The following is a 24,140-nucleotide window of genomic DNA, read 5'->3' as shown; positions in this document are numbered from 1 at the left end:
AGACTTGTTCTCTCTCCATGGTTGTTTACAGAGATCATACCCTAAACATATTTCTTTCTAGCTTTTCTTCTGCCTAATGTAAACCATCTGGTTTCAACAGAATCAACAAAAAAATCTTCTTGAATCTTGATTTTATCCAGTGTATTAATTTTGCTTAACCTCTGGTCTCTCGTTTTGTGTAAGCTTAGTCTTCTATTTTATAGCTGGCAAAAATCCATCATGTTTAAGGCTTTTTGGAGAATGATGTAATGTAAGGCCAGACTGGAGATGTATTTCTAGCTTTATGTAAGTGAAAACTTTTGACTTGTGAGAGCAGTCTTGCTTTAACCCTTGGAGCATCTATTCCTGGTCGATTTAGCTCTTCATACATAATATGGGAGGCTGGAGAAGCTCAGGAGAAGAGCACTAGGAGGGCTGGAAGCCCAGATACTGTCACTGTTAGTGCCACTGCCACTTAGCAGGTCAAATTTCACAGCTATAAATCTGTGGAGATAAGACATGTACACTCCTTTCTTTTTTTTTTTTTTAAAGATTTTATTTATTTATTTGAGAGAGAGAGAGAATGAGACATAGAGAGCACGAGAGGGAAGAGAGTCAGAGGGAGAAGCAGGCTCCCTGCTGAGCAGGGAGCCCGATGCGGGACTCGATCCCGGCACTCCAGAATCATGACCTGAGCCGAAGGCAGTCGCTTAACCAACTGAGCCACCCAGGCACCCGACATGTGCACTCCTTTCTTGTAAAGGCAGAATGAGGATCAAACAAGATGCCACAGATCAAAGTACCCCAATAGAGTGAGAGGTATTATTTGAGTCCAAGCCCATTTTTGTCTTCATTCATCATGTATTGAATACACTCTTGGTCACTTGCAGATACTGATGAATGCTCTGTGGGCAATCCTTGTGGAAATGGAACCTGCAAGAATGTGATTGGAGGTTTTGAATGTACCTGTGAGGAGGGATTTGAGCCTGGTCCAATGATGACTTGTGAAGGTAAGCCTCTTTGCAGAAAAGTTGTGGTTACGTGTTCTGATCATGGAGACAGTAGTTGGGTGATTACTGTTGTTGATACTAAATGCCACTTAGGGTATACAGAATAAAGAACATCTAGGCCTGATGGGCCATACCATTATTCTTCTGGTTCATGGCACAAATCACACTGTATAATATGCAGAGTTCTTTTTGGTGTCTCCCCATTACAAGTATTTAGATACAACTCCCATCTTGTTTGCAACCTTCTTTCTTTTTTTCCATTTTCCCCTTCTTTTTCTTTCTTCATCTCCCATGCTCCCTCTCTTTTTCTTTTTTCTTTTCTACGCATAGAAACATCTGCACACTGACAAAACCACCAACATCCTATAGCCATCTGGGGGCAATCACAGCAAAAGACGTTATCTATACTCTGTAAGCAGTAATTGCCAGTATGTCTAGTAGGATCAATGTATGGAGAGAAGGGAAGGAAAGGGAGTGTCTAGAACAGTGGGTCTCAAAGGGTGGTCCCTGGATCAGCCATATCAGCATCACCTGGGAACTTGTTAGAAATGCAGACTTTCAGACCTCATCCCAGACCTCCTGAATCAGAAACTTGAAGAGTGGAGCCTAGCAGCCCTCCAAGTAATTCTGATACACTCTCAAGTCGAGACCACTGGTCACATAAGAGAACGAAGGTGAGGAGAAGGTAGAGGATAACAATGGTATGAACGTGAGCTTTTCATTAGAGATAGGTCCTATCAATACCCATTGTCCTAGTTGTTGCTGAATCTTTAAAGGCTATGACTAAATATGATCTGGGGTCTCACTGATGTTCTCAGTCAGCATCCCTGGACTTAGAAAGAAACATGATAATCAAGATGGCCTGTTTTAACCTTGCTTTTTCAAAACATATTCTGCTGATTCCAAACTATGGAATCTGTAGAAAACTCTTTTATCTATTAATGGTAAAGTCATTCCTATTTAAGGAAAGTGTAAAATTATTCAGAATACCATTTGCTTAGGCTCAGGAATCACTGTTATTTCACAGGAGCCTCTTTTCTATGGGGAAAGGGGTGTGGTTAACAATACTGGATGGGTCTGCTTCTGTTCTGACTGCAATTGAGTTGACAGTGGTTTTGACTGAATGGGGTAAAACTGATTCCCACGCTATGTGACTCTAGGGAACGGCAAGTGGTCAGCTTGACACTTCAAAGCCAGAATTTCAGAAATGCTCCCTATATGTAGGGTGGTCTATCATATCCCATCTGTCTAAATAACTTTAATAATTATACCAGGACAATAAGCCAAAACTGGGACTGTGCTAGGAGAACCAGGACCCACAACCCCCTGGCCTATACCAATTGTAAAATAACCAACTCATTTTATGGTGCTTTGAAAACCAGAGATTGCTTGGTGCATCCATGCTGATGACAATGAAGCATTTCAACTTTTGATAAAAATAGACTTTTTTTTGGTTGATGCCCATGATCCATTATTTTCATGCTACCTTCTGCTGCAGATATAAATGAGTGTGCCCAGAATCCTCTGCTCTGTGCTTTCCGGTGTGTAAACACTTATGGGTCATATGAATGCAAATGTCCTGCTGGATATGTTCTGAGAGAAGATAGAAGGATGTGCAAAGGTGAGAAATCTGTGTTAAAGGTCATCTAACCCGGGGGGCTCTCACTCTATCTATGATGGGAAATGTCTCTCTAAAGCATCTATCAGTAGAGAAAGGCTGGGAATCAGGGAACTCTGCTATACTCCATGGACAATATGGGGGTCATCATTGCCCATAGTATGATAATATTAATTAAATAATACTTTTTAAATCCCCATCACTAAGGGATGTTATTTCCAAGAATGGGGGTAGCATATGGAGTCTACTTTAGTTAAATCATTTCCATTAAAAATGCTTACTGAGCACCTACAATTACTGTGGCTCTGGACGAGGCTCTGCTGTACAAAGTTAGGTAAATCATGGGGCTCCTTGAAGAGCACGGATTTGCTCCTCCAAGGTCTTAAATGAGCAGCTACTTGTTCTCTTCAGATGACCTAAATAGGACTTTTCTTGAAGGTGAACAGATTTCCTAACCAAGAGCTCTACATCACATGCAGGATAAGTCCAAATTTCTCAGCTCAGACCATGTAAAGGAGAAAGATAAAGAGAGGGAAATGCAATAGGACAATAAGGGATGAGGAAGACCTGTCCGCACCAGAAGAAAGGAAATGAAGGAAGGAAGAACCAGGACAGAATATGATATTTGTGAATGTTTGTCTTTTCCTCAAGTATAAAAACTAATATTTTCATTATACAATGATTATTCTAATCATATTAATAATCTAATCATATATCATATTAATATTACATAAAATGATATGTTATTATAATTGTTATATAATGGAAGCTTTGGTTTATTATACTATATTGTAATTATAATGCTGTTATATTATGAAAGTTTTATAGAAGAACTTTTTAGGTGAATTCATCAAAAAGAATTAACAGTCACACTTCCCACCTTTGAAGGGGTTACAGTTAGTTAGGTAATAATTTCATTGCAAGTTCAAAGTAGGTGAGAAGACCCCTTCCCAATCCGAGGAGGCCAACGCCCATGAGACAAAAGGAAACAGCTTAACGCTGAAAGAAGTGTAAATGAAAATTGATGACCTGATACCATCTCATGCTTACAAGGCAGGAAATTAGCACAGCTTCTTTTCTAATTCGTGGGTGCACATTCTCTCCAGACGAGGACGAGTGTGAGGAAGGCAAACACGACTGTACTGAGAAGCAGATGGAGTGCAAGAACCTCATCGGCACGTACATCTGCATCTGCGGGCCTGGGTACCAGCGGAGGCCCGACGGAGAGGGCTGCGTAGGTAAGCAGGTCCCGGCCCGAGGAGCTTCGAGCGAGTCGGGTGACAAGGGACAGAAGTAACTTGGCATCCAAGTCCCTGTGGGCAATGTGTTCTTCTTGGCCAGTGCCATCTTCCCTCTGTTCCCTCATGTCACGGTTTCCCTTGGAGAGCCCCTTGCCTCTTGCTTATCTCTGAGTTCCTGAAGCACCATCATTCTCTCCCTCCGAGCCGGCCTTTGTTATACCTTCTCAGCCCATGTTGCTGCCAGGCCTTGGCACCAGGTGTTTCCGCTGCGTCTTTCTTTACTCCTATACTTTTTGTTGTTTCAGGCTAGGTTCTCTTCACCACATTGGAATGTCTTTCAATTGTCCCAGCTTTGCTGTTAGCGCCCTGACATTGAATGACAGATGCCCGGTCCCTCTGAACTGGGAGTAGCATTAAACCAGTGGGCTCTTCCTCCAGGGAATCTGTTCTTGTCTAGAGTGGGCCCTGGGCCCTGGGCCCTGGTATTTTTTAAAGCTTCCTAGGGACTGTAATGTGGATCCTCCACTGAAAACCACAGCTTCAGACTAGGGACGGGCAAACCACGGCCCGGGGGGCCAAATCCAGCCTGCAGCCTGCCGCCTATTTCTGTAAATTAAGTCATACTGCAGCATAGCTGTAACCATTCATTCAGACGTTGTCCATGGCTCTTTCATGCCACAATGGCAGAGAAGAAGAGAGTGAAGGCAACAGAGATCATATGGCCTGCAAAACCTAAAATAGTTACTACATATAATACAGTAATACTATAACATTACTACAATTTAAAGTTTCCCAACCTCTGGTTTGAACAGTCAATACAGGAGAAAATTCTTAGAAAGTTCCCACATGCTTCCTTTCCATTTTTAATAATCAGTGATGCCAGAAAAAGAAATCTTATGTTGTCAGTCAAGAACCTCATTTTCCCCTTACCTTGTAAAATACAGAATTAAACAGCAATTGAAGAGCAGACTTTAAAAGCACAGAAAAAGCATTTGGACATAGGAACACACACCAGCTCTTCCAGGCTCAGTGTTTCTCAACCTCAGCTGCCCACTGGAATCACTTGGAAAACTCAGGTCCCACCCCAGACGCTCTGATTTAATTGGTCTGGGGATGACGTGGGCATCAGGATTTTTAGCCTGTTTCAACAGTCCTGTAGCTGTCACCTTCCAACTCTGCTTCTCATTATGAGATCCCTGCCTTGGGGGCTCAGAACTATTCTGCATGGGATGCACCTAAGCAAGTCACTTTATTTATGATCTTTCTAAAAAAATCATCAGAATGAGATGCCTGGGTGGCTCAATCTGTTAAAAAATCATCAGATAATTCTAAGAATCTCCAGTTTGTCTTAAAGCTTTTTTTTTTAAACCTGAGAGACTGGATTATGATTATTTCTCGATAATATTGTTAAAGTATTACAATAAAAGTAATCTATGTTGAACTGGAAGAATAGGTTTAGACCAATTCTCAGGTCAAAACGGACCCATCGCAGACATTATTCTGATGAAGTATTATAACATTTCTCTAATGTGTGATCTTTTTTTTTCCCCTTCACTTGAAATAATCCTTTGGGAATCCTTTTTATGGACAGATATAGAAAATTGTAATTTTATCAAGTGGGAAAATGTATGTGTACCTAAATTGCAGTCATCTACATTTAAGTATATCAAAATACCATCAAGTATGTTTTTTAAAGGACAGAGGTGTACACACACACACACACACACTTGCTTGTATGTGCCAAATCCATTTCTAGGATACGTGAGAAACTGGCAGTATCACAGGGTTGCCTCCCAGGACAGGAGTCTGGTGACTGAGGAAGAAGGGAGGAAGGGGCACTTTTGAGGAATACTCTTATATCTTTTGAAGTGGGAACCACGGGAGACGGTTACCTATTCGCGAACTAAAAAAAAGAAAGACTCCATCCTTGCGCGAAGGGGTGGCATGACTGCTCTTGTGTTTGCTCTTTCCACGAAACCCCACAGATGAGAATGAGTGTCAGACCAAGCCAGGCATCTGTGAGAATGGGCGCTGCCTCAACACACGGGGCAGCTACACTTGCGAGTGCAATGCCGGCTTCACCGCCAGCCCGGCTCAGGACGAGTGCCTTGGTGAGTGCAGACGACCGGATGCTTTCGCAGCCCACACACTTCCCCCCCCCGCCCCCCCCCCCCGCCCACCTTCACACTGGGACGCTTGGCACCCTGATCTCTCATCTGAAATAATAGAAATGGTTAAAATTTGAGGCAGGTTCCTATTTTGGAAGGGACTAATGACTGTGATTTGTCCATGGGGCTCAGCACCACCCCGCAGCTGAATTCTTCCTTTGCTAAGTGTATCAATGAATCACTGGTTTGGAATTTCTTTCTCCGCTGCCTTTTGAAGCCCTTGGTGCTGAAGATCTGTTTCCGTGTGTTTTTCTGCTCCTCTCTCTCGATAGCATGACCACTTCTCCATATTTCAGGGAGCAGAGAGAGTTGTCACCTTACGTGGGCCACTTAATGAATTTCTTGTCTTGTTTCCCTCAGACGTCATCCTTTCTCTCTTACTGCTGTTTCCAGCTTTCCCTTCTCGCTTCTCCTCACCCAGGGTAAAGTGTTTACATCCTTTTTGGGTTTTATATTTGACCACATTCTTAATATACTTTGTCATGCTCATCAAATTCCCTCAAGTCCCCTTTGCGATATAATGTCCCTTCCAGACAACCGGGAAGGGTACTGCTTCACGGAGGTGCTCCAAAACATGTGTCAGATCGGCTCAAGCAACAGGAACCCTGTCACCAAGTCGGAATGCTGCTGTGATGGAGGAAGAGGCTGGGGCCCCCACTGTGAGATCTGCCCCTTCCAGGGCACTGTGGCCTTCAAAAAACTCTGCCCCCATGGCCGAGGATTTATGACCAATGGAGCAGGTACTTCCTTGCGTTCTGACTTATGACCAGTGGAGCAGGTAACACTTATGGTCCAAAAATACTTGCAGGGAATCTGCTTGTTTTATGAAAAACAGTTGAGAGTACGGAATCTGCAGTATGGGCTTAGGCTGAGTGCATGCTTTATGTCAACCGAAACCCTTTATTATGGTATTTTAGATGTTCAAGGCCAGGTTGCCAAAGCTGTGTGTGCTTGGGTTCCTGCCTCTGCATCACAAGGAGTCCCCAAATTTTTAAACAGAAGCTTGTTGTCAGTTATTGGTTACTCAGAGTGTCAATTTGTTAGAAAAACCATGGCATAAATGATCCCTAAATTCCTAGACTAGTCCACCGATAAGCATTTTAACTCGTAAAATTGGCTGAAATATGCTGCATGAAGGAAGTATAGACGATGCTGATATTCTGGCAATTAAAACCCATTTGCCTCTGGAAAAGCACCGGCTGCTTTCACCTGGGAGACTTGGGGAGGCTGTCGCAGTGTGTGAGGCCGCTCCAGAGAAGCTCCGGGCCTGTGATCCTCAGCAGCAGCTGCACTTGTTTCCAGCCTCATAAACGAGAAGGGAGAGAGACTTCTCCAGCTCCTTGGGAAGGAATCAGAAGGGAGAGGGGAGGAAGGAGAGTAAGCAGAGTTTATGTGGATGTTGGAAAGATGTGGCTAAAGGTAGAATCACAGAATTGGATGTGGGAAGACACAGAACTGGATTGGACGGGGTGACCTGAAAGCAACTGATGTTTCTTCCAAGGATGAGAAAATGAGATGGTGAAAAGACTCGCTTCTCGAGACCAGGGAGGGCAGGCAAAATTGCATTTCAGAGGAAACTCAAAAGAATTAGGATAAATAACATCTGTTGGAATAAAATGATCGTTTGGCAATCAAAGGCTAAGAACTCATTTGGTATTGGCACCACACCGAGCAGTAAGGAGATAGATGGGTCACAATGTGGAAGGACAGCTGCTTCAGTGCTCAACAGTGCATAGCGACCAGATCTTTCTCCCTGCGGTGGAGCTGTGAATAAGGCTCTCTCTTCCTTATCAGGCTGCAAAAACCCCGCCCAGGGATCCACCCCAGAGCCCTAGTGCTTCCCTCACCAAAGGAAGTTTGGTCCCATTTCCCCAATATTATGCAGCTTGAGATTTTTCAGGATTAACTTTAAATACGGCAAAAAGAATGGAGGGAAACCTTCCTCCTTATTTCGGACATGCATTATTAGAAAAAAATGGGATTTTCTTGTCAAAAAATCCTACTGCTGTGCACCATTTATGAGATGTCAGTAGGAGGCAAGCTTGATGGCATGAGGTAGAGCAAGGAGCTGAGTATGTCTGGATGAGACCGGTGCCCATGGACCCGGAGGGAAAAACTATACATTTAGAAAACCGATTATCTTTAAAGTGTTCCCCTGGCCTGATGGGTTATTATATTGTCGTCCGGTGCAGTTATTCATTTGCCTTTCAGGATAATTACCATTACCTATGAAGTGGATGCTGTCATCCCTTTGGTTTAATTTCTTAGGTGCATGGGATAGTAACATAATTTATTAGTATTTACAGTAAGGCCACCCCTACATATTGATGTTGCCCATTTTATAACATCTTTCTTATTTTAATCTCTGTTAAATTAACAGATATTGATGAATGCAAGGTTATTCATGACGTTTGTCGAAACGGGGAGTGTGTCAACGACAGAGGATCCTATCATTGCCTATGTAAAAGTGGCTATACTCCAGATATAACTGGAACTTCTTGTGTAGGTAAGTGCTCTGTTTTTTGTGTCCAGGTTTATTCCAAGTGGAAATTGTACATTATGGGAAAAAATAAAAAATCCTCAAACCAAACATCTAAAAAGCTTCTATAATTTCATAGGAAAACCTAAGACAATGAAGTTCTTTGTTAGACCCTGTGGGTACTGAGCATCGTTTTAGATGGACAGTCACACAGTATCTTTTTGATCATAGATCTGAATGAGTGCAACCAGGCCCCCAAACCCTGCAATTTTATCTGCAAAAACACAGAAGGGAGTTTCCAGTGTTCTTGCCCGAAAGGCTACATTCTGCAGGAGGATGGAAGGAGCTGCAAAGGTAAAGTAGAATTTGCCTGCACCCATTCACCTCCCTCCTGGGCACATTGTTGCATTCCCTGTGCATTTGAGAAATCCATAGGCAAGCTCTCCACAGGCAAGAAGTGCTTCCCTGGGGTTAATGCCTCCCTGGGATCTCCCTGCCACCTACTTCCTACGGTGGATGGCTGGAGGCTGAGGCCAGGGAGATTGGGAGGGTGTGCAGTGGCAGCAGGAGCCATTCTCGATGCCTGCCCCTTGGGCGTCCATGGGTGCTGCCCATGAGGGTCTCAGAGACTGTGGGGCCAGATGTCTAAGGCTCAGGTGGGTACAGATACTAATTGACTACTTCCTTTCTGCTTTCTATTTATTCTATTGATGTAGTCAAGCTATTCAACAACTATAGAGCCCAGGTCTCTGGCATTGTCCTGCCTCAGATTAATTGGTGCCTAGAACGCACTATGCCTAATTAAGTAAACACTTCGTCTAGGTTTTTGTTCTGCTAAAGAGGGCCATTCCTGCCCTCCATGACCTTATCTGAGCCATAAATATCACAAAGAATTAAACAGCAGAACTCTATGCAGAAATCCATCTTCAACCAGAGGTTATCCTTTGCAAAATTCTGTTGGTGTAAATTTACTCCTAGAAACATCTTCCTCAACAGTAAGAACTTCACAGATTGAGTGAATAGCACAGGTAAATCAAACTTAAGGGTAATTTTTAAAAGGAGGGATTTAGAGAAGGATGTGGAGACCAGAGGGCAGAACAAGAGTTAGAGCGTTTCTACTGTGAAGCCTTGACAGCGTAAAAGGAAAGTAAGGGAAGTTGAATGGTGAGGTAGAGTGGAAGTGGAGAGCAGAGGGAAGTAGGACCCTCAACCCCCTTCTTGTGTCTGCTGGAAGGAGAGAGTTAAGAGACTTGTAACATAGGATGGCAGAATGAACAATGCCTGAGGTTTTCCTATGCAGCACAAATCCTATATAATCCTGTAATTTGGGGAGAGGAAGTTGAGAGACCTACTTAAAAATTCTAGCTCAATAAAAGAGTTGTTTGCAGCTTTGTTCTTCTCAAACACAGAACTTATTCTCCATCTGTGGATCACAGTGAGCTCTGGGCAATGTGAGGCTATAACTCAGAGCCATAAACTTATTCATGTAAATAGAGAACCAAATTAGAAAATCTCTCATTGTGTATATTATCTGCCCCAAGCAAAACAAATTTACAGCATTTTTCCAGCCTGTGGGGGCAGAAAATCCTCAAAAATGTCTAGCAATTAAGAGATGAAAAATGGAAAGTAAATGTATAGTGGTAACTGTTTTTTTTTTTTTTTACAATGTATCGAACGCACCAGTGATGCTCTCTTTATGGTTTCAGGAGTGGGCAGAGCAGCAGTGGGATTCTTACAGATCCCCTCACAACATAAGTCCCTTTCTCATGTTGTTCTCATGAGGTCTAGATTCTTCCACATACTTGGCATGTAGGACTAAAAATCAAACCCAGTGGTGCAGATACATATACTACTAAAACTGACAGGAAAGAGGCTCAAAGGATAGCCCGGAGGGTGGGGTCGGGGGGGGGAGATGTGGGACCAGCCCTTCCCCCATGAGAGCCGGGGAGGATCCAGATAAGAGGAGAGAAGGGGAAATAAGATGTTCTTGGAGGTGAGAACAGCAAGTGTTGCTGTTAGAAAACAGTGTAAGAAACCGCGGAGCTGTCTCCCTCACCTGTGTGCAGGTAAGCTTCAGCAACCGTGGGACGGTGCTCTAGCAGGGCCCCTTGGGTCAGAGAGAGGGGAGGCCACCCCACTGGCAGGAGGCGCAGAGCCGCCAATCATGCAGAAACCAGTAAAGCAGGAACAGCAGGCCCCACAGTGGTGGAAAGAACGTGGTAGGGTTGGCTACATTTTAAGAGAAGTCAGCACTGGGAGAAATATGGGGGCTTGGGGGAGTTCTTTTGGTTGAGGTCCACGCCAGGTGTTACTCTAGCCAGCAACTGGCACTCCTCTGCAGCTTCGAGCACAGCTCTGCGTGCAGTAACCAGACAAGGCTGCGAGGAAGCAAGGGAAAGAGGGAGGGAAGAAGGAAGGTAGATTGGTTCCTGGATACACCGTGATTTGTTGTTGTTGTTAAAATTCAACTAAAAGCTGGAACATACTTCGTATCTCTTGAGGTCTTTAAATAGCAATGTAGTTGAGAATGAGCCGGGAAGTTCCGGCAATGAGGAAGGAAGCCTGGTCAAAGTGGAGGATTTTATCGAGATACGGAAAACAATGTGGGATAAATACTGTAGGCAGTTTTTAAATGTGCTCTTAGCGTATCAGAGTGAGGTTTTTTTTTCTTCCCTTTGTTTCCTTCTGGATTGCTCAGTTTCATTTTAACCAAAGGAGACACTCTAAGAAAAGAAATCCGTTTGGTTGGATTTGGTTTGGTTGAACACCTCATTTGAGCAGATTCAAAACCGTGAACGTAAAAGGGAAAAAAAAAAAAAAAACTAAACAAATTAATTTCCAGCCTCAACATTTCTTTTTGCATTTCAACTTGAAGAGATCTTTTCATTGCTTTGGAAAATTATGAGAATCCCTAATCTTTTACTTCATTTTATAGTTTATTTAAAATGTCACAATTTATTTGAAATGCCTTTGTTGAGAAATTCCTGCATTCCTCTAGCGAAAGGGAATTGGGATTTCCTTGGATCCCCAAAGAGCTACATTTTTTGGTCTCCACGGAGAGCACATTTCATCTTCCAAACCCTTACCTCCCGGGTTCTTCCTAGCCATGTGCCGCGTGGCTCTTCTGGCCACGGTTATTTGAGACGTACAGGTCAGTTCAACCCCGATCCTCATCCTACATTTTTCACAGATCTTGACGAGTGTGCCACCAAACAACACAACTGCCAGTTCCTGTGTGTGAACACCATTGGCAGCTTCACGTGTAAATGTCCTCCCGGATTTACGCAGCACCATACTGCCTGCATCGGTAAGTGGGACAGGGGAGTACCCTACCAGAAATGCACCTATCCCTTTGACGAGTTGTTTTCTAGTTCCTCTGCTATTGGAGTAAGAAGATAAACAAGTCAGAAAAGAATATGTGAGTACGTGTGTGTGCGCGCACGCACCTGTATGTGAAAAGTTATTGGCCTTATTTGGCCTTTTCTGAGTGAATCCTCCCCCTGTCTTCCTTTTAAACAACACAAAGAGAGCTTCAGTGGATTTTAATTCTTTTCCCTCACCGCTTCTTCTAGATAACAACGAATGCACTTCTGATATCAACTTATGTGGGTCTAAGGGTATTTGCCAGAATACTCCTGGGAGCTTCACCTGTGAATGCCAACGGGGGTTCTCGCTCGATCAGAGTGGCGCCAGTTGTGAAGGTGGGTAGGGTCCTCAGCTTGATGCCGCTGCTGGGCCCTGGCGGAGGCAGCCTGTGTGACTTTCAAACTCTTCATTCTCCTCCTCTATGAGATCTCAGAATTGAGCACAGGGAGAACTGAGCAACTGAAGATGGGAAATATTTTGCTGGGTTGGCACAGATATCATACCTTAGAGATCCATCTTTGGTCTCATGCTTGACCAGGTCTATAACATGTGCCTTCCCTCCATATCTCAAGGCTTTTTCTGCTAAGTAGTGTAACCTACTAGGGCATGAACTAGTCAAGAAAAATAGCTCGGTTCCTGCATTTGATTCATTCATATTCTAGTCACTGGATCCAGAGTCCTAAAAGGATTCCCTTAATGTGGATTAAATATATGAAGAATAACTCTTCTGATAATATGTAATTAAAATTCTAAATTATTTTTTTTTAGGATTTCCTTTCTGTATTGACATCTTTTAGTTTCTGATCCTGGCACAAATGAGCAAATACAAACACTTCCCACAGCTATCCCATAGAATGCTCTTGGGCCTTACCTTAATTTCTTCGTCCTTTCCATTTGTAGGCATTAGCAGGAATGTCTGAATGTTTTCCTCCTTGGGCTTCTCAAAAGCTCCGGGGCACGTATTTTTGACGTTTTGGTGGTAGAATAATTTTTTAGGGTGGGGGGGTCAGTTGCCTTGCTAAAATTACCCCTCCCCCCCTTCCCAGACGTGGACGAGTGCGAAGGGAACCACCGTTGCCAGCATGGCTGCCAGAACATCATCGGGGGCTATCGGTGCAGCTGCCCACAGGGCTACCTCCAGCACTACCAGTGGAACCAGTGTGTGGGTAAGTAGTCTTTCCTGGGCACAATGACAACACACCGCTGCTGTCACCCCCGAGTCCAAATAGTGCTTTCTTTCTAAAAAGTTTACACTTGTCATTAGATCAACGAAGAGTCCTTTAAAATCGCCCTAACCTGGTTGAAACCAGAGGAAAGTTATATAGCCTTTGCAAAACAGCAAAGTGAGAAAAAAAATATAACGATAAAGGATACTGTGAAAACATCGGAAATGAAATGCCCTTAGAATTCCTTCACTCTCTGCATCCCCCCTCCCCCAACCCCGCTCTTCGGCTGCATGTCGCCATTGGCCCACGCTGGAGTTCTGTTCGCAGGAGGGCCAACAAAATCCTACCGCTCACTGAAAAGGAACTTTTGGCCTGCAGACACAGAAGTGGTTCCATTCAGCTCTACGCATCTCTTAGGGCAGAGTGTAGGCAGCAGGCGCGGCAAGTTTTTTCAGGTTGCTAAATTCTTTTGAAAATTAAGGGAGACCCACAGATTCATTAAACGGAAATTATGTCATTTTCGATTCCATAATGTCATGGGAAAGTAACTCTAAATGCATATCAGAGAATTCAAACACTGAGTTTAGTGGGACCCCAGATCCATCTGGCCCAAGCTTTTGGTTTTACCAGAAAGACCTGAAAGCCCAAGGAGGAAAAGTAATCTGTCCTTAACCCGGTTCCTTTGTAAAACGCCTGGAGCTAGAACCTCAGGCTCTTAACTTCCTGATTTAGGGCTGCCTTTCAAGTGTTGAGTTCACTCATTTTTTTTTTTTCATTCGTCAAGTATCTCTGCAGCACGGCGGAAAACGTGGTGCGCAGGTGACCTGTTCTAGCTGCCACCCTCTTGGGTACAGAGGCCTCCTTAGCAAAGATGCAAGGATTACTGTCTCCCGGGTGCTGCTCCACTTTACTCCAAATGAAGATACATTTGGTGTGTTTTCATTTATCCAAACTGCATCTCTCTCATTTGGCTTGATTCTTTTCAAGACACAGTTTTGGAGGGGTGAGTAGGGTTGGCTAAAAGGACGCCAGTGCTGGAAGAGTTCAGACTACACCACTTGCTGACCAACCCTCCTCTCCTCTCCTCTTCCTACCTTCAGTCCCGGGATAGTGGAGATGGGCAGGTCATGTCTTCGTTGCCTGGAGATTCTACTTTGGCCCCGTGAAGATCATCTCCTGGCTGGGAGTTCTAGAATAAATTAAGAAGTTGGAAGAGGTTTGGGGGGTTTCAATGCCCAAAAGATACGAGCCCAAACTGGGCTCATAATTCTTAAGAACTATAGCTATCCAGAATGAGCATTGCCTTGGGCCAGAATGGCTTTCCCCGGAGCCATGCAGAGACGAGCAGATCATTTGGACCAGCCCTCTCTGGATCCTTACTGCTGGGCAGCCAGAATTTCACTCTTAGAAGATGGATGGGTTTGGGGTCAGGGGCCACTGGATCTCCTTGTTTTGTGGAATATGTCAAGCCTGCAGCTGCAGTTGGAGTTGAGCCACGTTGACCTAGAGAAAATTTATAAAAGAAAGCCCATCCTACATTTTGGAATTCTCCTAGCCGTTCTCCCTTCACAGCATGGCTGACACACACTATGCAAGCCTAAGGCTGCCACCTTTGATTTTAGAGGACAGAGTGGATAGGTTTCAGTCTAAGTTTAAGGAGGCTTTTTTGGAGAATCTAAGGCTGTTTCAATAAAATTAAAATGTCTCTCTTTATAAAAATGACAAAACCCTCCCCAATTTTGAGTATTGACTGAGAGTAAAACAAAGACTTTGGAGTACATAAAAATTGCCGTTGGAGCCATTTGCTCCAGAGGGCACAGGATGAAGAAGGTCAGGAGAGTGCAAAGCATGGGAAACAAACCGTGTTTGTATACTGATGAACAGGGTGCGTACAGAGCCTCTTTTCCAGCTGTAAATATTGAATATTTGCCAATTTCTTATCTTAATCCCTGTTCTGCTTGACCCTAGCTCTCTAACATAGATAAGCAAGTTTAATTTAAACTTTGTTAGATTCTCAGGGAGTTAAAAAAAAGAAAGTGAAGTAAAATAGAAAAGAATGTGAAAGGGGAGGAGAGAGTTCTTGACTGGGATGGATATTTATAGTAACATACATAGATGCTCAAAACTAGAAAGAGCCTTAGAGATTATCTAGTCTGACCTCATTCCTAAAATATAAATCCTTCCCCAACCTCCCGGGTTGTCCAAGTTTGACTTGAATACCATCTAGAAGGGCATTCACTTTCTTGCAAGATAGCCCAATTTATGTATAGAAAACTTTAATTCTTGGAAATATTTTTTTTCATAGAAAATGAACTGTTCCTCCCGCTACTTCTAACCTGTTTCTGTCCTTTGGAACAATACAGAATAAATCTAAGTTTTATATTGATGGGTCCTGTCCTTCATATACAGACATGGGCCTTAGAGATTTTATCTATCAGAGTCCTATCAGGAAACCAATGGCTAAGCCCAACCCAAAAGCACAGGACGAAGGAGAGGAGCCTGTTGATGCTCCATGCAGGTCAGCCTCTGGGAGCTGAGAGCAGGTGTAAAGTCTGGAGATAGACATGGAAGGACAAGGAGAAAACATCCAGTCCAGGGATAGTTTTTCCACCAAAGTAATTGCCCTTGGTTCCTCAGTCACTCTTTGGTGCCCATGGTCTCCATTGGTATCTATTGCACACTTCATCTCTGATTTAAAGTAAGGGGGAAAGAACAAAGACAATGGCACATTTAATTATTTCCCTTGTAGGAACCTTGAATCCTAAATGACCTTGGGTGGATACTTGAGAGTCCTTGGATATAAAGAATCCTCAAACAAACCTGTAGCTAGGCACTGAGCTATAGCAGGCAGCTCAGCAAATGGCTTTCTTATTGTGTATCTGTTCCTTCCACACAGGAAAGAAAGAGGAAAGGGAGAGAGAAGGGAAGAAGGGAGGATATTATACATATGCAAGCACCCTGCTCCCACCATTTTTACCTACCAGTTTTTCTAATTTTAGAACAAATCTTTTCAGGGCGCCTGGATGGCTCAGTCGGTTCAGCGTCTGACTCTTGATATTAACTCAGGTCTTGATGTCAGGGTTGTGAGTTCAAGCCCCGCATTGGGCTCCATGCTGGGCGTGGAGCCTCCTTAAAAATATATAAATAAATAAATACAGACATTTTTTTCTTAGAAACAGTTCTGTTTTTGATAAAGGAATCTAAAAAGGTGAAACCAACTCAAAGACAAAGGAAATACCAGTTTAAATGGCGCTGAGTCTTGAGAGACACTAGCATGAAGGCAAGCACGTGGCTTCTGCAATCAGACAGCTCTGGGTGTGCATCTCTGCCCTGCTGCTGGGAGATCTCAGAGGGGTTCTCAGAGCCTTGCTTTCATCATCTGTAAAACAGGGATTAGAACACCTACTGCCTGTGATTGTTGGGAAGGTCAAGTAAAGGAATGTGAAGCACCTCGCACTCTGTCACGCAACGGGCATCTAATAAACGTCAGTTACATTTCCCCTCCTCCCTTGCATTGGAAGCATTTGCTCAGTGAGGCCAAGGCCAATCTGTGTGCATTCAAATGAACATATGCCTGAAAGTGGGCTACAGCGATTAAGGAAAGTTTTACCAGCAAGCTTCCAGCCTGCCCTACAAAGGCAGGCCTACAAAAATAAACTCGAGATTTCAAAAAGGTATAAATTAGAAATAGTGAGATACTCAAGGTTTTCTCCCTCAAGTTGATTTTTTAAAGTTAGATTTCTTTTTCCTGCTTTTTACTGTCAGACTTGGCAGGTCCCTGTGGGTAGCCAGTCCTGCAGCATCTGTCTCTATTGTGGGTTTTTTCCAATTATTGCTTGTGAAGTCTGCACTGAATCTCTTCCAGCCATACTTTGCTTTAGACACGGCCCAGACACTCTGGGCAGGAGGCTGGTTTGGATAAGGGGGGGCCCATCCAGAGATGGGAGCAGACATACCAGAAAGCACTATTCATCCCCAGGACAAGCACCTGGGGGCTTTTGCAGATTTTTGAAAAGGAAGTGCAAGTGGGGCAGACACTTCCTGCAGGATGGCAGCCCTTGCCAGCCCTGCACATCTTGAAAGAGGAGGACCGGGAAAGCAGCCTCCGGGAGCACGGTTGCTCCCTGCTTTGAGACTGTTGTCCCGCTCACAGAGAACTGCAGGACTCCTTCCCTCCTGGCCTGAACCTTGAAGCTTAGCTGGGAACCAGCCCCGCGTGCTTCACAGGAGGCTCATGCGGCATGGAACATACTAGTGTTGGCTTCAGATGAGACCTGGAATCTGTCGGTCCTCCGAATGCCATCCTCTAATGCACTCCACCTGGTGCGTTTGACCTCATCGACCACGTTTGCTCACCACGTGGCAAGAGGCCACATCCATTTCCACAGCATGCTCGTGCTTGCTCTCTCGCTCCCTCTCTCGTCCCTCTCCCCACCCCAGCCACCTCGGCCTTCCCCAGTGCCAGCAGAGGGCCAGCTGGCTGGCAGTGCCCGGTGGAAACGCCCGGCCAGTGTCCCCCATGCGGTGTGTTCTGGTTTTCCCTGCAGATGAAAACGAATGCCTCAGTGCACACATTTGTGGAGGAGCCTCCTGTCACAACACCCTGGGCAGCTACAAGTGCATGTGCCCAGCCGGCTTCCAGTACGAACAGTTCAGCGGAGGGTGCCAAGACATCAACGAGTGTGGCTCTGCGCAGGCCCCCTGCAGCTACGGGTGCTCCAACACGGAGGGCGGCTACCTGTGTGGCTGTCCGCCTGGTTACTTCCGGATAGGTCAAGGGTAAGCACTGCTGGCCCTGCTTGTGGTTGGAGGCTCTCTTGCTTCTGACCTCATGACGGGGATGCACCTCCCACTGACCCATCGAGTTGAGGAGAGCCGTCCTTTCAGAGTCATAGAGTTCATTCCAGTTAGGTCGGCAAAGGTTTTAGCCTGTTTCATTTGAAAGGAGGCATCAAGATTTCTGCAAATTCATGGACTATGAAACTAATTGTAAATACCTCGATACAGGTTTTCTCTGTCTCATTCTCTTGATCTTCTTGTTGAAAATGGATTCATTTCTCCAGAAGCGCAGGGGCCAATGCAGGCCAGGGCAGGACTCACACTGCACATCGCTGATCCAGCCTTCTCCTGGGGCAAGCAGGGTTCAGTCTTAAGATGCCTTCTCATTAGAGAACATTATATGTTAGCATAAATCACAAAGATACCTGGTTTCAAAGTATACTTTGCACCTCAGACTTAAGTTTACATTAAGAATTATCAAAAGAGCATGAAACAGGACTTAAAATAATTATTGTATTCTCCAGGGAGAATACTTCGCCACATTGTAGGTGTGAGTGTTGGGGAAGGCAAGATGTATTTCTATCTTACTCAGTAATTTGAAAGTTTGGTGGTAAGTTTTCAAATGTGAGTCTTTTTCGCTGCTGACTTAATCTAGACTTGGATGTCCATCTACCTTTGTCTGTCCTGTTAAGAATTTCCATTTTTACCTTTTTAATTAGGAACACACAGCACTGAAATAGACATACACACGTATGCAACCACACATACACATAGACACACCCCACAAATCACACATTCCATAACACACACATACTTGTATATATCAAATATATCAAATTAATTTAGTGGCTTTGATTTCTGAACACACAAACATCAAACATTCATTTTGGATCTGTGTAGACTTGAAGGTAAAAGAATGTTTCATGGGAAGCACATGGAACGCCAGCAATAGGACACAAATTCCCAGATGTTTGTATCTGGCTCTCGGTAGACTCATTCTTTTTAAGTTGAATGCCAGAACCATTTTCCCAGCAAAAATTGTGACACTCCAAACTGGCTTCTGGCCACTGGGACTTTGTAGTCACACTTCTTGTAAGTGGTGTTCCAGGGATATGAAAATACTGGAAAGGAGTTCTGAAAAAAGAACCAAAACCTACACATTTGGGGTTTTCCTTCCAGTAACTTAATCATCATGCAAATGCACATGCACGCACACACACACACACACACACAAGCACACACACACACACACACACACACGATGAGCATTCATCATTTCATCCATTGTATTGTTTCTGCATGTTTCATGCTGCAAGATAGAGGAAGAGGAAAGGAAATGTACTGGGCTCTGGCAGGATTGCAGAAAATAGTAGGAGCCCCTAAATGGCTGCAAAACACACAAAAAAGATTCTGCTTATTGGCATTATATTTTGAATCTTAAGAGCATAAAGAAAAATGGGTTATAAAAAATAGGCCAACTAATACAGAAAAAGAGATCAATAATTGGTCTTCGTTATGACCCATTAGTAGAAATCTACCCATTTGTAACAGCTTGGGCTTCTCTGTGAATCACTAGAGTGGACCCTGCCCCAAAATAAAGGCTCTTAGGATCATTCAGATATTTCAACACATTTTGAAAGAGGAGCCTGGTAAATACATTCCAAGAGGCCTATGAAATAGTAAGCAGAATAACAAAACAAGGTACTTGTGAAACATGCAAGCCTCCCTCTGTAACTTGGCTTTGATAACTGAAAGGCAAAGAAAAACAGCTGAACTCGTTCTCTCTTGGGCATGGGTTTGTTTATCCAGCCTCACATGAGTCAGAGCCAATGGCCCTAGTGGTTTTGAATGACTTGAAACAATTTCCCACAGTTGGGCAAGCTCCGAAGCTTGCATCTTATACACTACACATCTTCACAGTTTGTTTCTGAGTCAACTTCAGTTCTACCTAGAACTTTCTTTACAGCTTCAGTAGCTTCGGCCAAAGCGAGTGGTCACATAAGAGGAGCAATCGCTCAGAAGCTGGAGTGGCGAAGGCTGGTGACTGTGGTGGCAGAAGGGGAGGTGGCAGGGGTGGCATCGGTGAGGCAAGAAGAGGGCAAGGAACTCCATGGTGGCGGCTCATACCTTTCTCACTTTCTGGTTCATAAACGGAAGACATTTCCCTTTAACCTCCCAAGTCACATGGTCTCCCCCCGCATCCTTCCCCCCCATCTCCGCTCCATGTCCCCTCCCCGGTGTCAGTACAGCAAAACACCTGCCAGAGTTGGGTTCAGAAAGGAAGCGGCGAATCAATATGCGACACAGGGCCCAGAGAGATAGTAGAAAGAAATTCAACCAACCCCGGGAACTGGGCCTCAGAGCCTAAACCCAGAGGGCTTCAGTGTGGCTCTCAGAACCAGCCAGTCACCTGATGGGACAAATAATCAATGGCTAGATGTCACCAGGTGGGGTCCATGCTTCACCAGAATTCTTGTACCTCCTCCCTTATCTCCCAGGCCTAATGAAAAGTGGCTGTGCCCCCCTTCCTCCACAGGCACTGTGTTTCTGGAATCGGCATGGGCCGAGGAGGCCCAGAACCACCTGCCAGCAGCGAAATGGATGACAATTCTCTCTCCCCGGAGGCTTGCTATGAGTGTAAGATCAACGGCTACCCCAAACGGGGCAGGAAACGGAGAAGTGCAAACGCAACAGATGCCTCCAACACCGAGGTGGGTCACAAGGTGGTTTCTCCTGATGTCTCCTGTAGCAGAAGGGCCTTCCAGATGCCTGTGGTTTCCTCCAAGGATGTTCCAAAGTGTGAACAAGCTCCCTGGGGGGAAAATCCAGACATTCCCTGAGCTCCAGGCTGCATTTTAGAAGAGTCTGTGGGACTCTCTGGAGTTTCTTGCTGCTTTTAGGGAGTGGCCATTCGAAGGTTTTCACATACTTGCTCATTTCCTCTGTCTCGCCAAAGAGAAAGTCAAACACCCACCCAAAGTCTGCTGAAAGGAAAGGTCTGAGGTCCAGGACAGCAAGTGGGCAGAGGCAGAATAGTGAAGTGACATAGCGCTCTCTCCACGGGGACGCCAAGTTCTGAAAGAGGCTCCTCTACTGAAAAGAGCCGTGTGGAGTGTGAGGGAACTTGGATTCTAGACAAAAACAACATGGAGCTCAAGCAGCCTGGTTTTCTTTGCCTACGGCTGCTGCAGCCTTTCAGTCAACTCAGAAATGCACAGAGATTCACCCAGACCCCTGGCTCCAGGCCCGGAGAATCCGGCACATGTGGTCCCAGAGAGGCCAGCAAGCAGCCAGGTGAAAAGCATCGAATATTAGCAGATCATCAGAGTCAGGAAGTAGGTTCATAGGCGTGTCCTTCAGAGGGGATGGTTTTTCGTCAGTGAACAAAATTGAAATAGACTGGTTCTTTCCTAGCTTCGGCGCTGCAACCCATCCGCTGTGGTTTGGGAAATGAGATAAGTCCAGGGGAAGAAAATAGCCTATGAAAACAGTGATTTTTGACCTTGAGCATGCATCTGAATCATCTGGAGGACTTAAGATGGATTGCTGGGAGACACCCCCAGGGTTTCTGATTCAGTAGGTCTCAGGAGGCGCCGAGAATTTGTTTCTGACAGCTTCCCAGGTGATGCCGATGTTGCTGGTCTGGGGAGCACACTTGGAGAACCGCTGCATTAGAAGACCTCCAGCTACTTGACTTCCATCTTGACATCATTTTAATATATTTTTTTTAATATTATAAACATGTTCCACTTGAACAGATTTGCGACTTAAACCGTGTTTTGTGAAAATAGGCATTCTCAACACAGTGTATATACAACACGAGCCGAAGGTGGTCTTAAGTGTGAGATTCGAGTCACTTTTTCTTTAAGATGAGAACTAAGTGGCATACTTACATTTGACTTAACACATTGCCGTGTGTCTTTCCAGGACCAGCCTGAGAGAGACACCAATGTGAGTCTTGCAAGTTGGGACGCTGAGAAGACAGCCGTGTTCGCTTTCAATATTTCCCACATCAGTAACAAGGTCCGAATCCTAGAGCTCCTCCCGGCCCTGACGACTCTGACGAACCACAACAAATACTTGATCGAATCTGGAAATGAAAATGGCTTCTTTAAAATCAACCAAAAGGAAGGGATCAGCTACCTCCACTTCACCAAGAAGAAGCCAGTGGCTGGAACCTATTCATTACAAATCAGTAGTACTCCACTTTATAAAAAGAAAGAACTTAATCAGCTAGAAGATAAATATGACAAAGACTACCTCAGTGGTGAACTGGGTGATAATCTGAAGATGAAAATTCAGATTTTGCTTCATTAATTCACCATCCAGAGACCAAATAATTAAAAAACAAAGATAGATAGGTAGAACGGAATTTCCCCCCCAGTCAGAATCTTCATATCATAGGTACAATCTTTCACCAAGTAAATTTCTATAAATAAGCACTATTCTTGTATTACAAAAAGCAAGGTACAGGTGACTACCCTAGTTCAAAACAACCACTTTCTCAGGCTTCTCATTGTGTAGCTGAGCTACCTTGTCATATGTGTTGATTCTTGAAAACTGGGACACGTATTTTCATTGGGGGTCAGCCATCCATGCTGACACGCCATCCTTCTAGCAGATGTACAGGAATGTACTTTCAGTCGATGAACTGTTCTGTTTTTTCCAATTTTTAAACTTTGCTTCTCCAAATACAAGTACTAGGTTGGCCAATTATAATATCTATTTGGTGCTAGTAAATTCTCAAACTAGATTTATAAATGCACTGTAATATTTACACAACTTAGAAACCAAATCGCAAGTATTCAGTTCAAATACTTCATTAATTTCAATCAACCAAAGTTAGTTCAGTAGCTTATCTCAGTTATGAGTTATAATACATTACATGTAAATTAAGTGTGTGTATACTGTAATCGTGCTATTTTTTATCATTGAAACATTTATAAACTAGAATAATAATGCCCTTAACGTGAGGGTTTGTAATGGTGCTTATTAAGACCAAAGACTTGTTAAATGTATACACCAAGTGGTAAGGACATTTCTGTGACTGGCCCACACGTGCATGGAGGTCTGGGAGGACCAAGAACCAGCCTCAGCAGCCAGAGGATCACCAGCGCATCCTTCATCACATCTGTGCAATATGCCAAGATTACCCTCGGTCATTCCTGTCAACAAGGGGTCCATGTCATAAACGTCACAATAAAACAGTCTCTCTTTTTTTAGTGTACCCTTGGCTTTGTGTTCTTGCATGGATGTGGGATTTGTTGGGGGGGGGCATTCTGGAGGCTAAATAAAGTTTCCTGAATTTAAATTATCCTGGGTGTGGTAGTTACAGCTTCGAAAGGTGCCAAGCGTACGTATAACCGCTAGCAAAAAATTAACATATTTGAGTTAGTCCCTTGTTCTGTTCATTAAAGGCAGCAGAGTTATTTCTCGCCAATAAGAAATTTAGAGTGTAGCCGCATTTCTAAAACATGACCTAATTAATCCTGTGACTTTTAGACCACTAGATTTAAGTATTTTAAGATATCAAGTTCGGTCATTGTCTTAGAAGCACATGGGTTTCATTATAAAAGATTTATCATGCCCTCTCCCTTCAAATACACAGTGTTGGCAAGCCTTAGGTGTTCCATCCTTTCCCCCTTTAAACATCTGTTGTTAGTCAGTGCTAGTCTAATTACAAAAGGATAATCCCAAATTGAATCCCATTGAATGCTATCTAGCTCTTGTTTTTTGACTGTCATAATTTGAATATGCTATTTTAAGTGCAATATTGAATGTTTAATAGTTAAGCTCACTGAATTGATATAAAATAATTCTTAGAATCCCCAAGGACAGTAAAGTGAAGGGTGGTGAAAATAAAGGTGAAATAAAATTGTGGCATGAAGGGGAAAGAAACCATATAGGACAAAGGGAAGTCCTCAACAACTTCAAAAAGCTACACTAAAGACGATGGAGCAGGTCTGTTCCATCTTATTCCAGAAGACAAAACTAAGGTTAGTTGCCATGAAGTTCAGTTTAACCCACACACCTTCCTAACTGTCAGGCTACCCACTGAGGGATGGATTTCCTTGTGATGTGGTGAGCTGTCACTCTTTAGAGGGTTCCAGTCTAGGCATAATGGCAGCCAGTGGACAAGGGTGCTTTCTTCTACCTAACAGGCCATGAACATCTTGAAGTATTTTTTTGTATCTCTTATTTTGCCATCCACAAAATCTTGCTTGTAATAGGTGCTAAATAGAAATGAATCGAATGACAATTTTGGAAGCAATTCGTACCTTGGTTAGGAAGTTAAAATATGACTCAAAATTTCCTTCTAACTCTGCGCCTGTGG

The 24,140-nt window shown here is 44.0% G+C and overlaps 1 protein-coding gene across 2 annotated transcripts in view; it reads left to right on the top strand.

Moving 5' to 3' along the window:
* FBN1 (fibrillin 1) overlaps positions 1-23,033 on the top strand; it is a 224,411-nt gene extending 201,378 nt beyond the window's left edge. For both annotated transcript variants that reach the window (XM_073876962.1, XM_025884184.2), the window contains 13 exons: positions 870-989; positions 2,488-2,610; positions 3,714-3,845; positions 5,834-5,959; positions 6,550-6,756; positions 8,397-8,522; positions 8,727-8,849; positions 11,686-11,802; positions 12,068-12,196; positions 12,908-13,027; positions 17,575-17,806; positions 20,343-20,517; positions 21,734-23,033. In XM_073876962.1, the coding sequence (XP_073733063.1) occupies positions 870-989; positions 2,488-2,610; positions 3,714-3,845; positions 5,834-5,959; positions 6,550-6,756; positions 8,397-8,522; positions 8,727-8,849; positions 11,686-11,802; positions 12,068-12,196; positions 12,908-13,027; positions 17,575-17,806; positions 20,343-20,517; positions 21,734-22,123 (2,120 nt within the window). In that variant the 3' untranslated portion in view covers positions 22,124-23,033. The remainder of the gene's footprint in view (positions 1-869; positions 990-2,487; positions 2,611-3,713; positions 3,846-5,833; positions 5,960-6,549; positions 6,757-8,396; positions 8,523-8,726; positions 8,850-11,685; positions 11,803-12,067; positions 12,197-12,907; positions 13,028-17,574; positions 17,807-20,342; positions 20,518-21,733) is intronic.
* The last annotated feature ends 1,107 nt before the right edge of the window (positions 23,034-24,140 follow it).

The sequence above is a fragment of the Callorhinus ursinus genome, unplaced genomic scaffold (genome assembly GCF_003265705.2).
Source record: "Callorhinus ursinus isolate GAN/ISIS: 27379988/994484 unplaced genomic scaffold, GSC_fseal_2.0 scaffold25, whole genome shotgun sequence".
In the NCBI taxonomy this organism is placed as follows: Eukaryota; Metazoa; Chordata; class Mammalia; order Carnivora; family Otariidae; genus Callorhinus; species Callorhinus ursinus.
The sequence above is the reverse complement of the archived record's forward strand: the minus strand, read 5'-3'. Positions and strand labels throughout refer to the sequence as shown.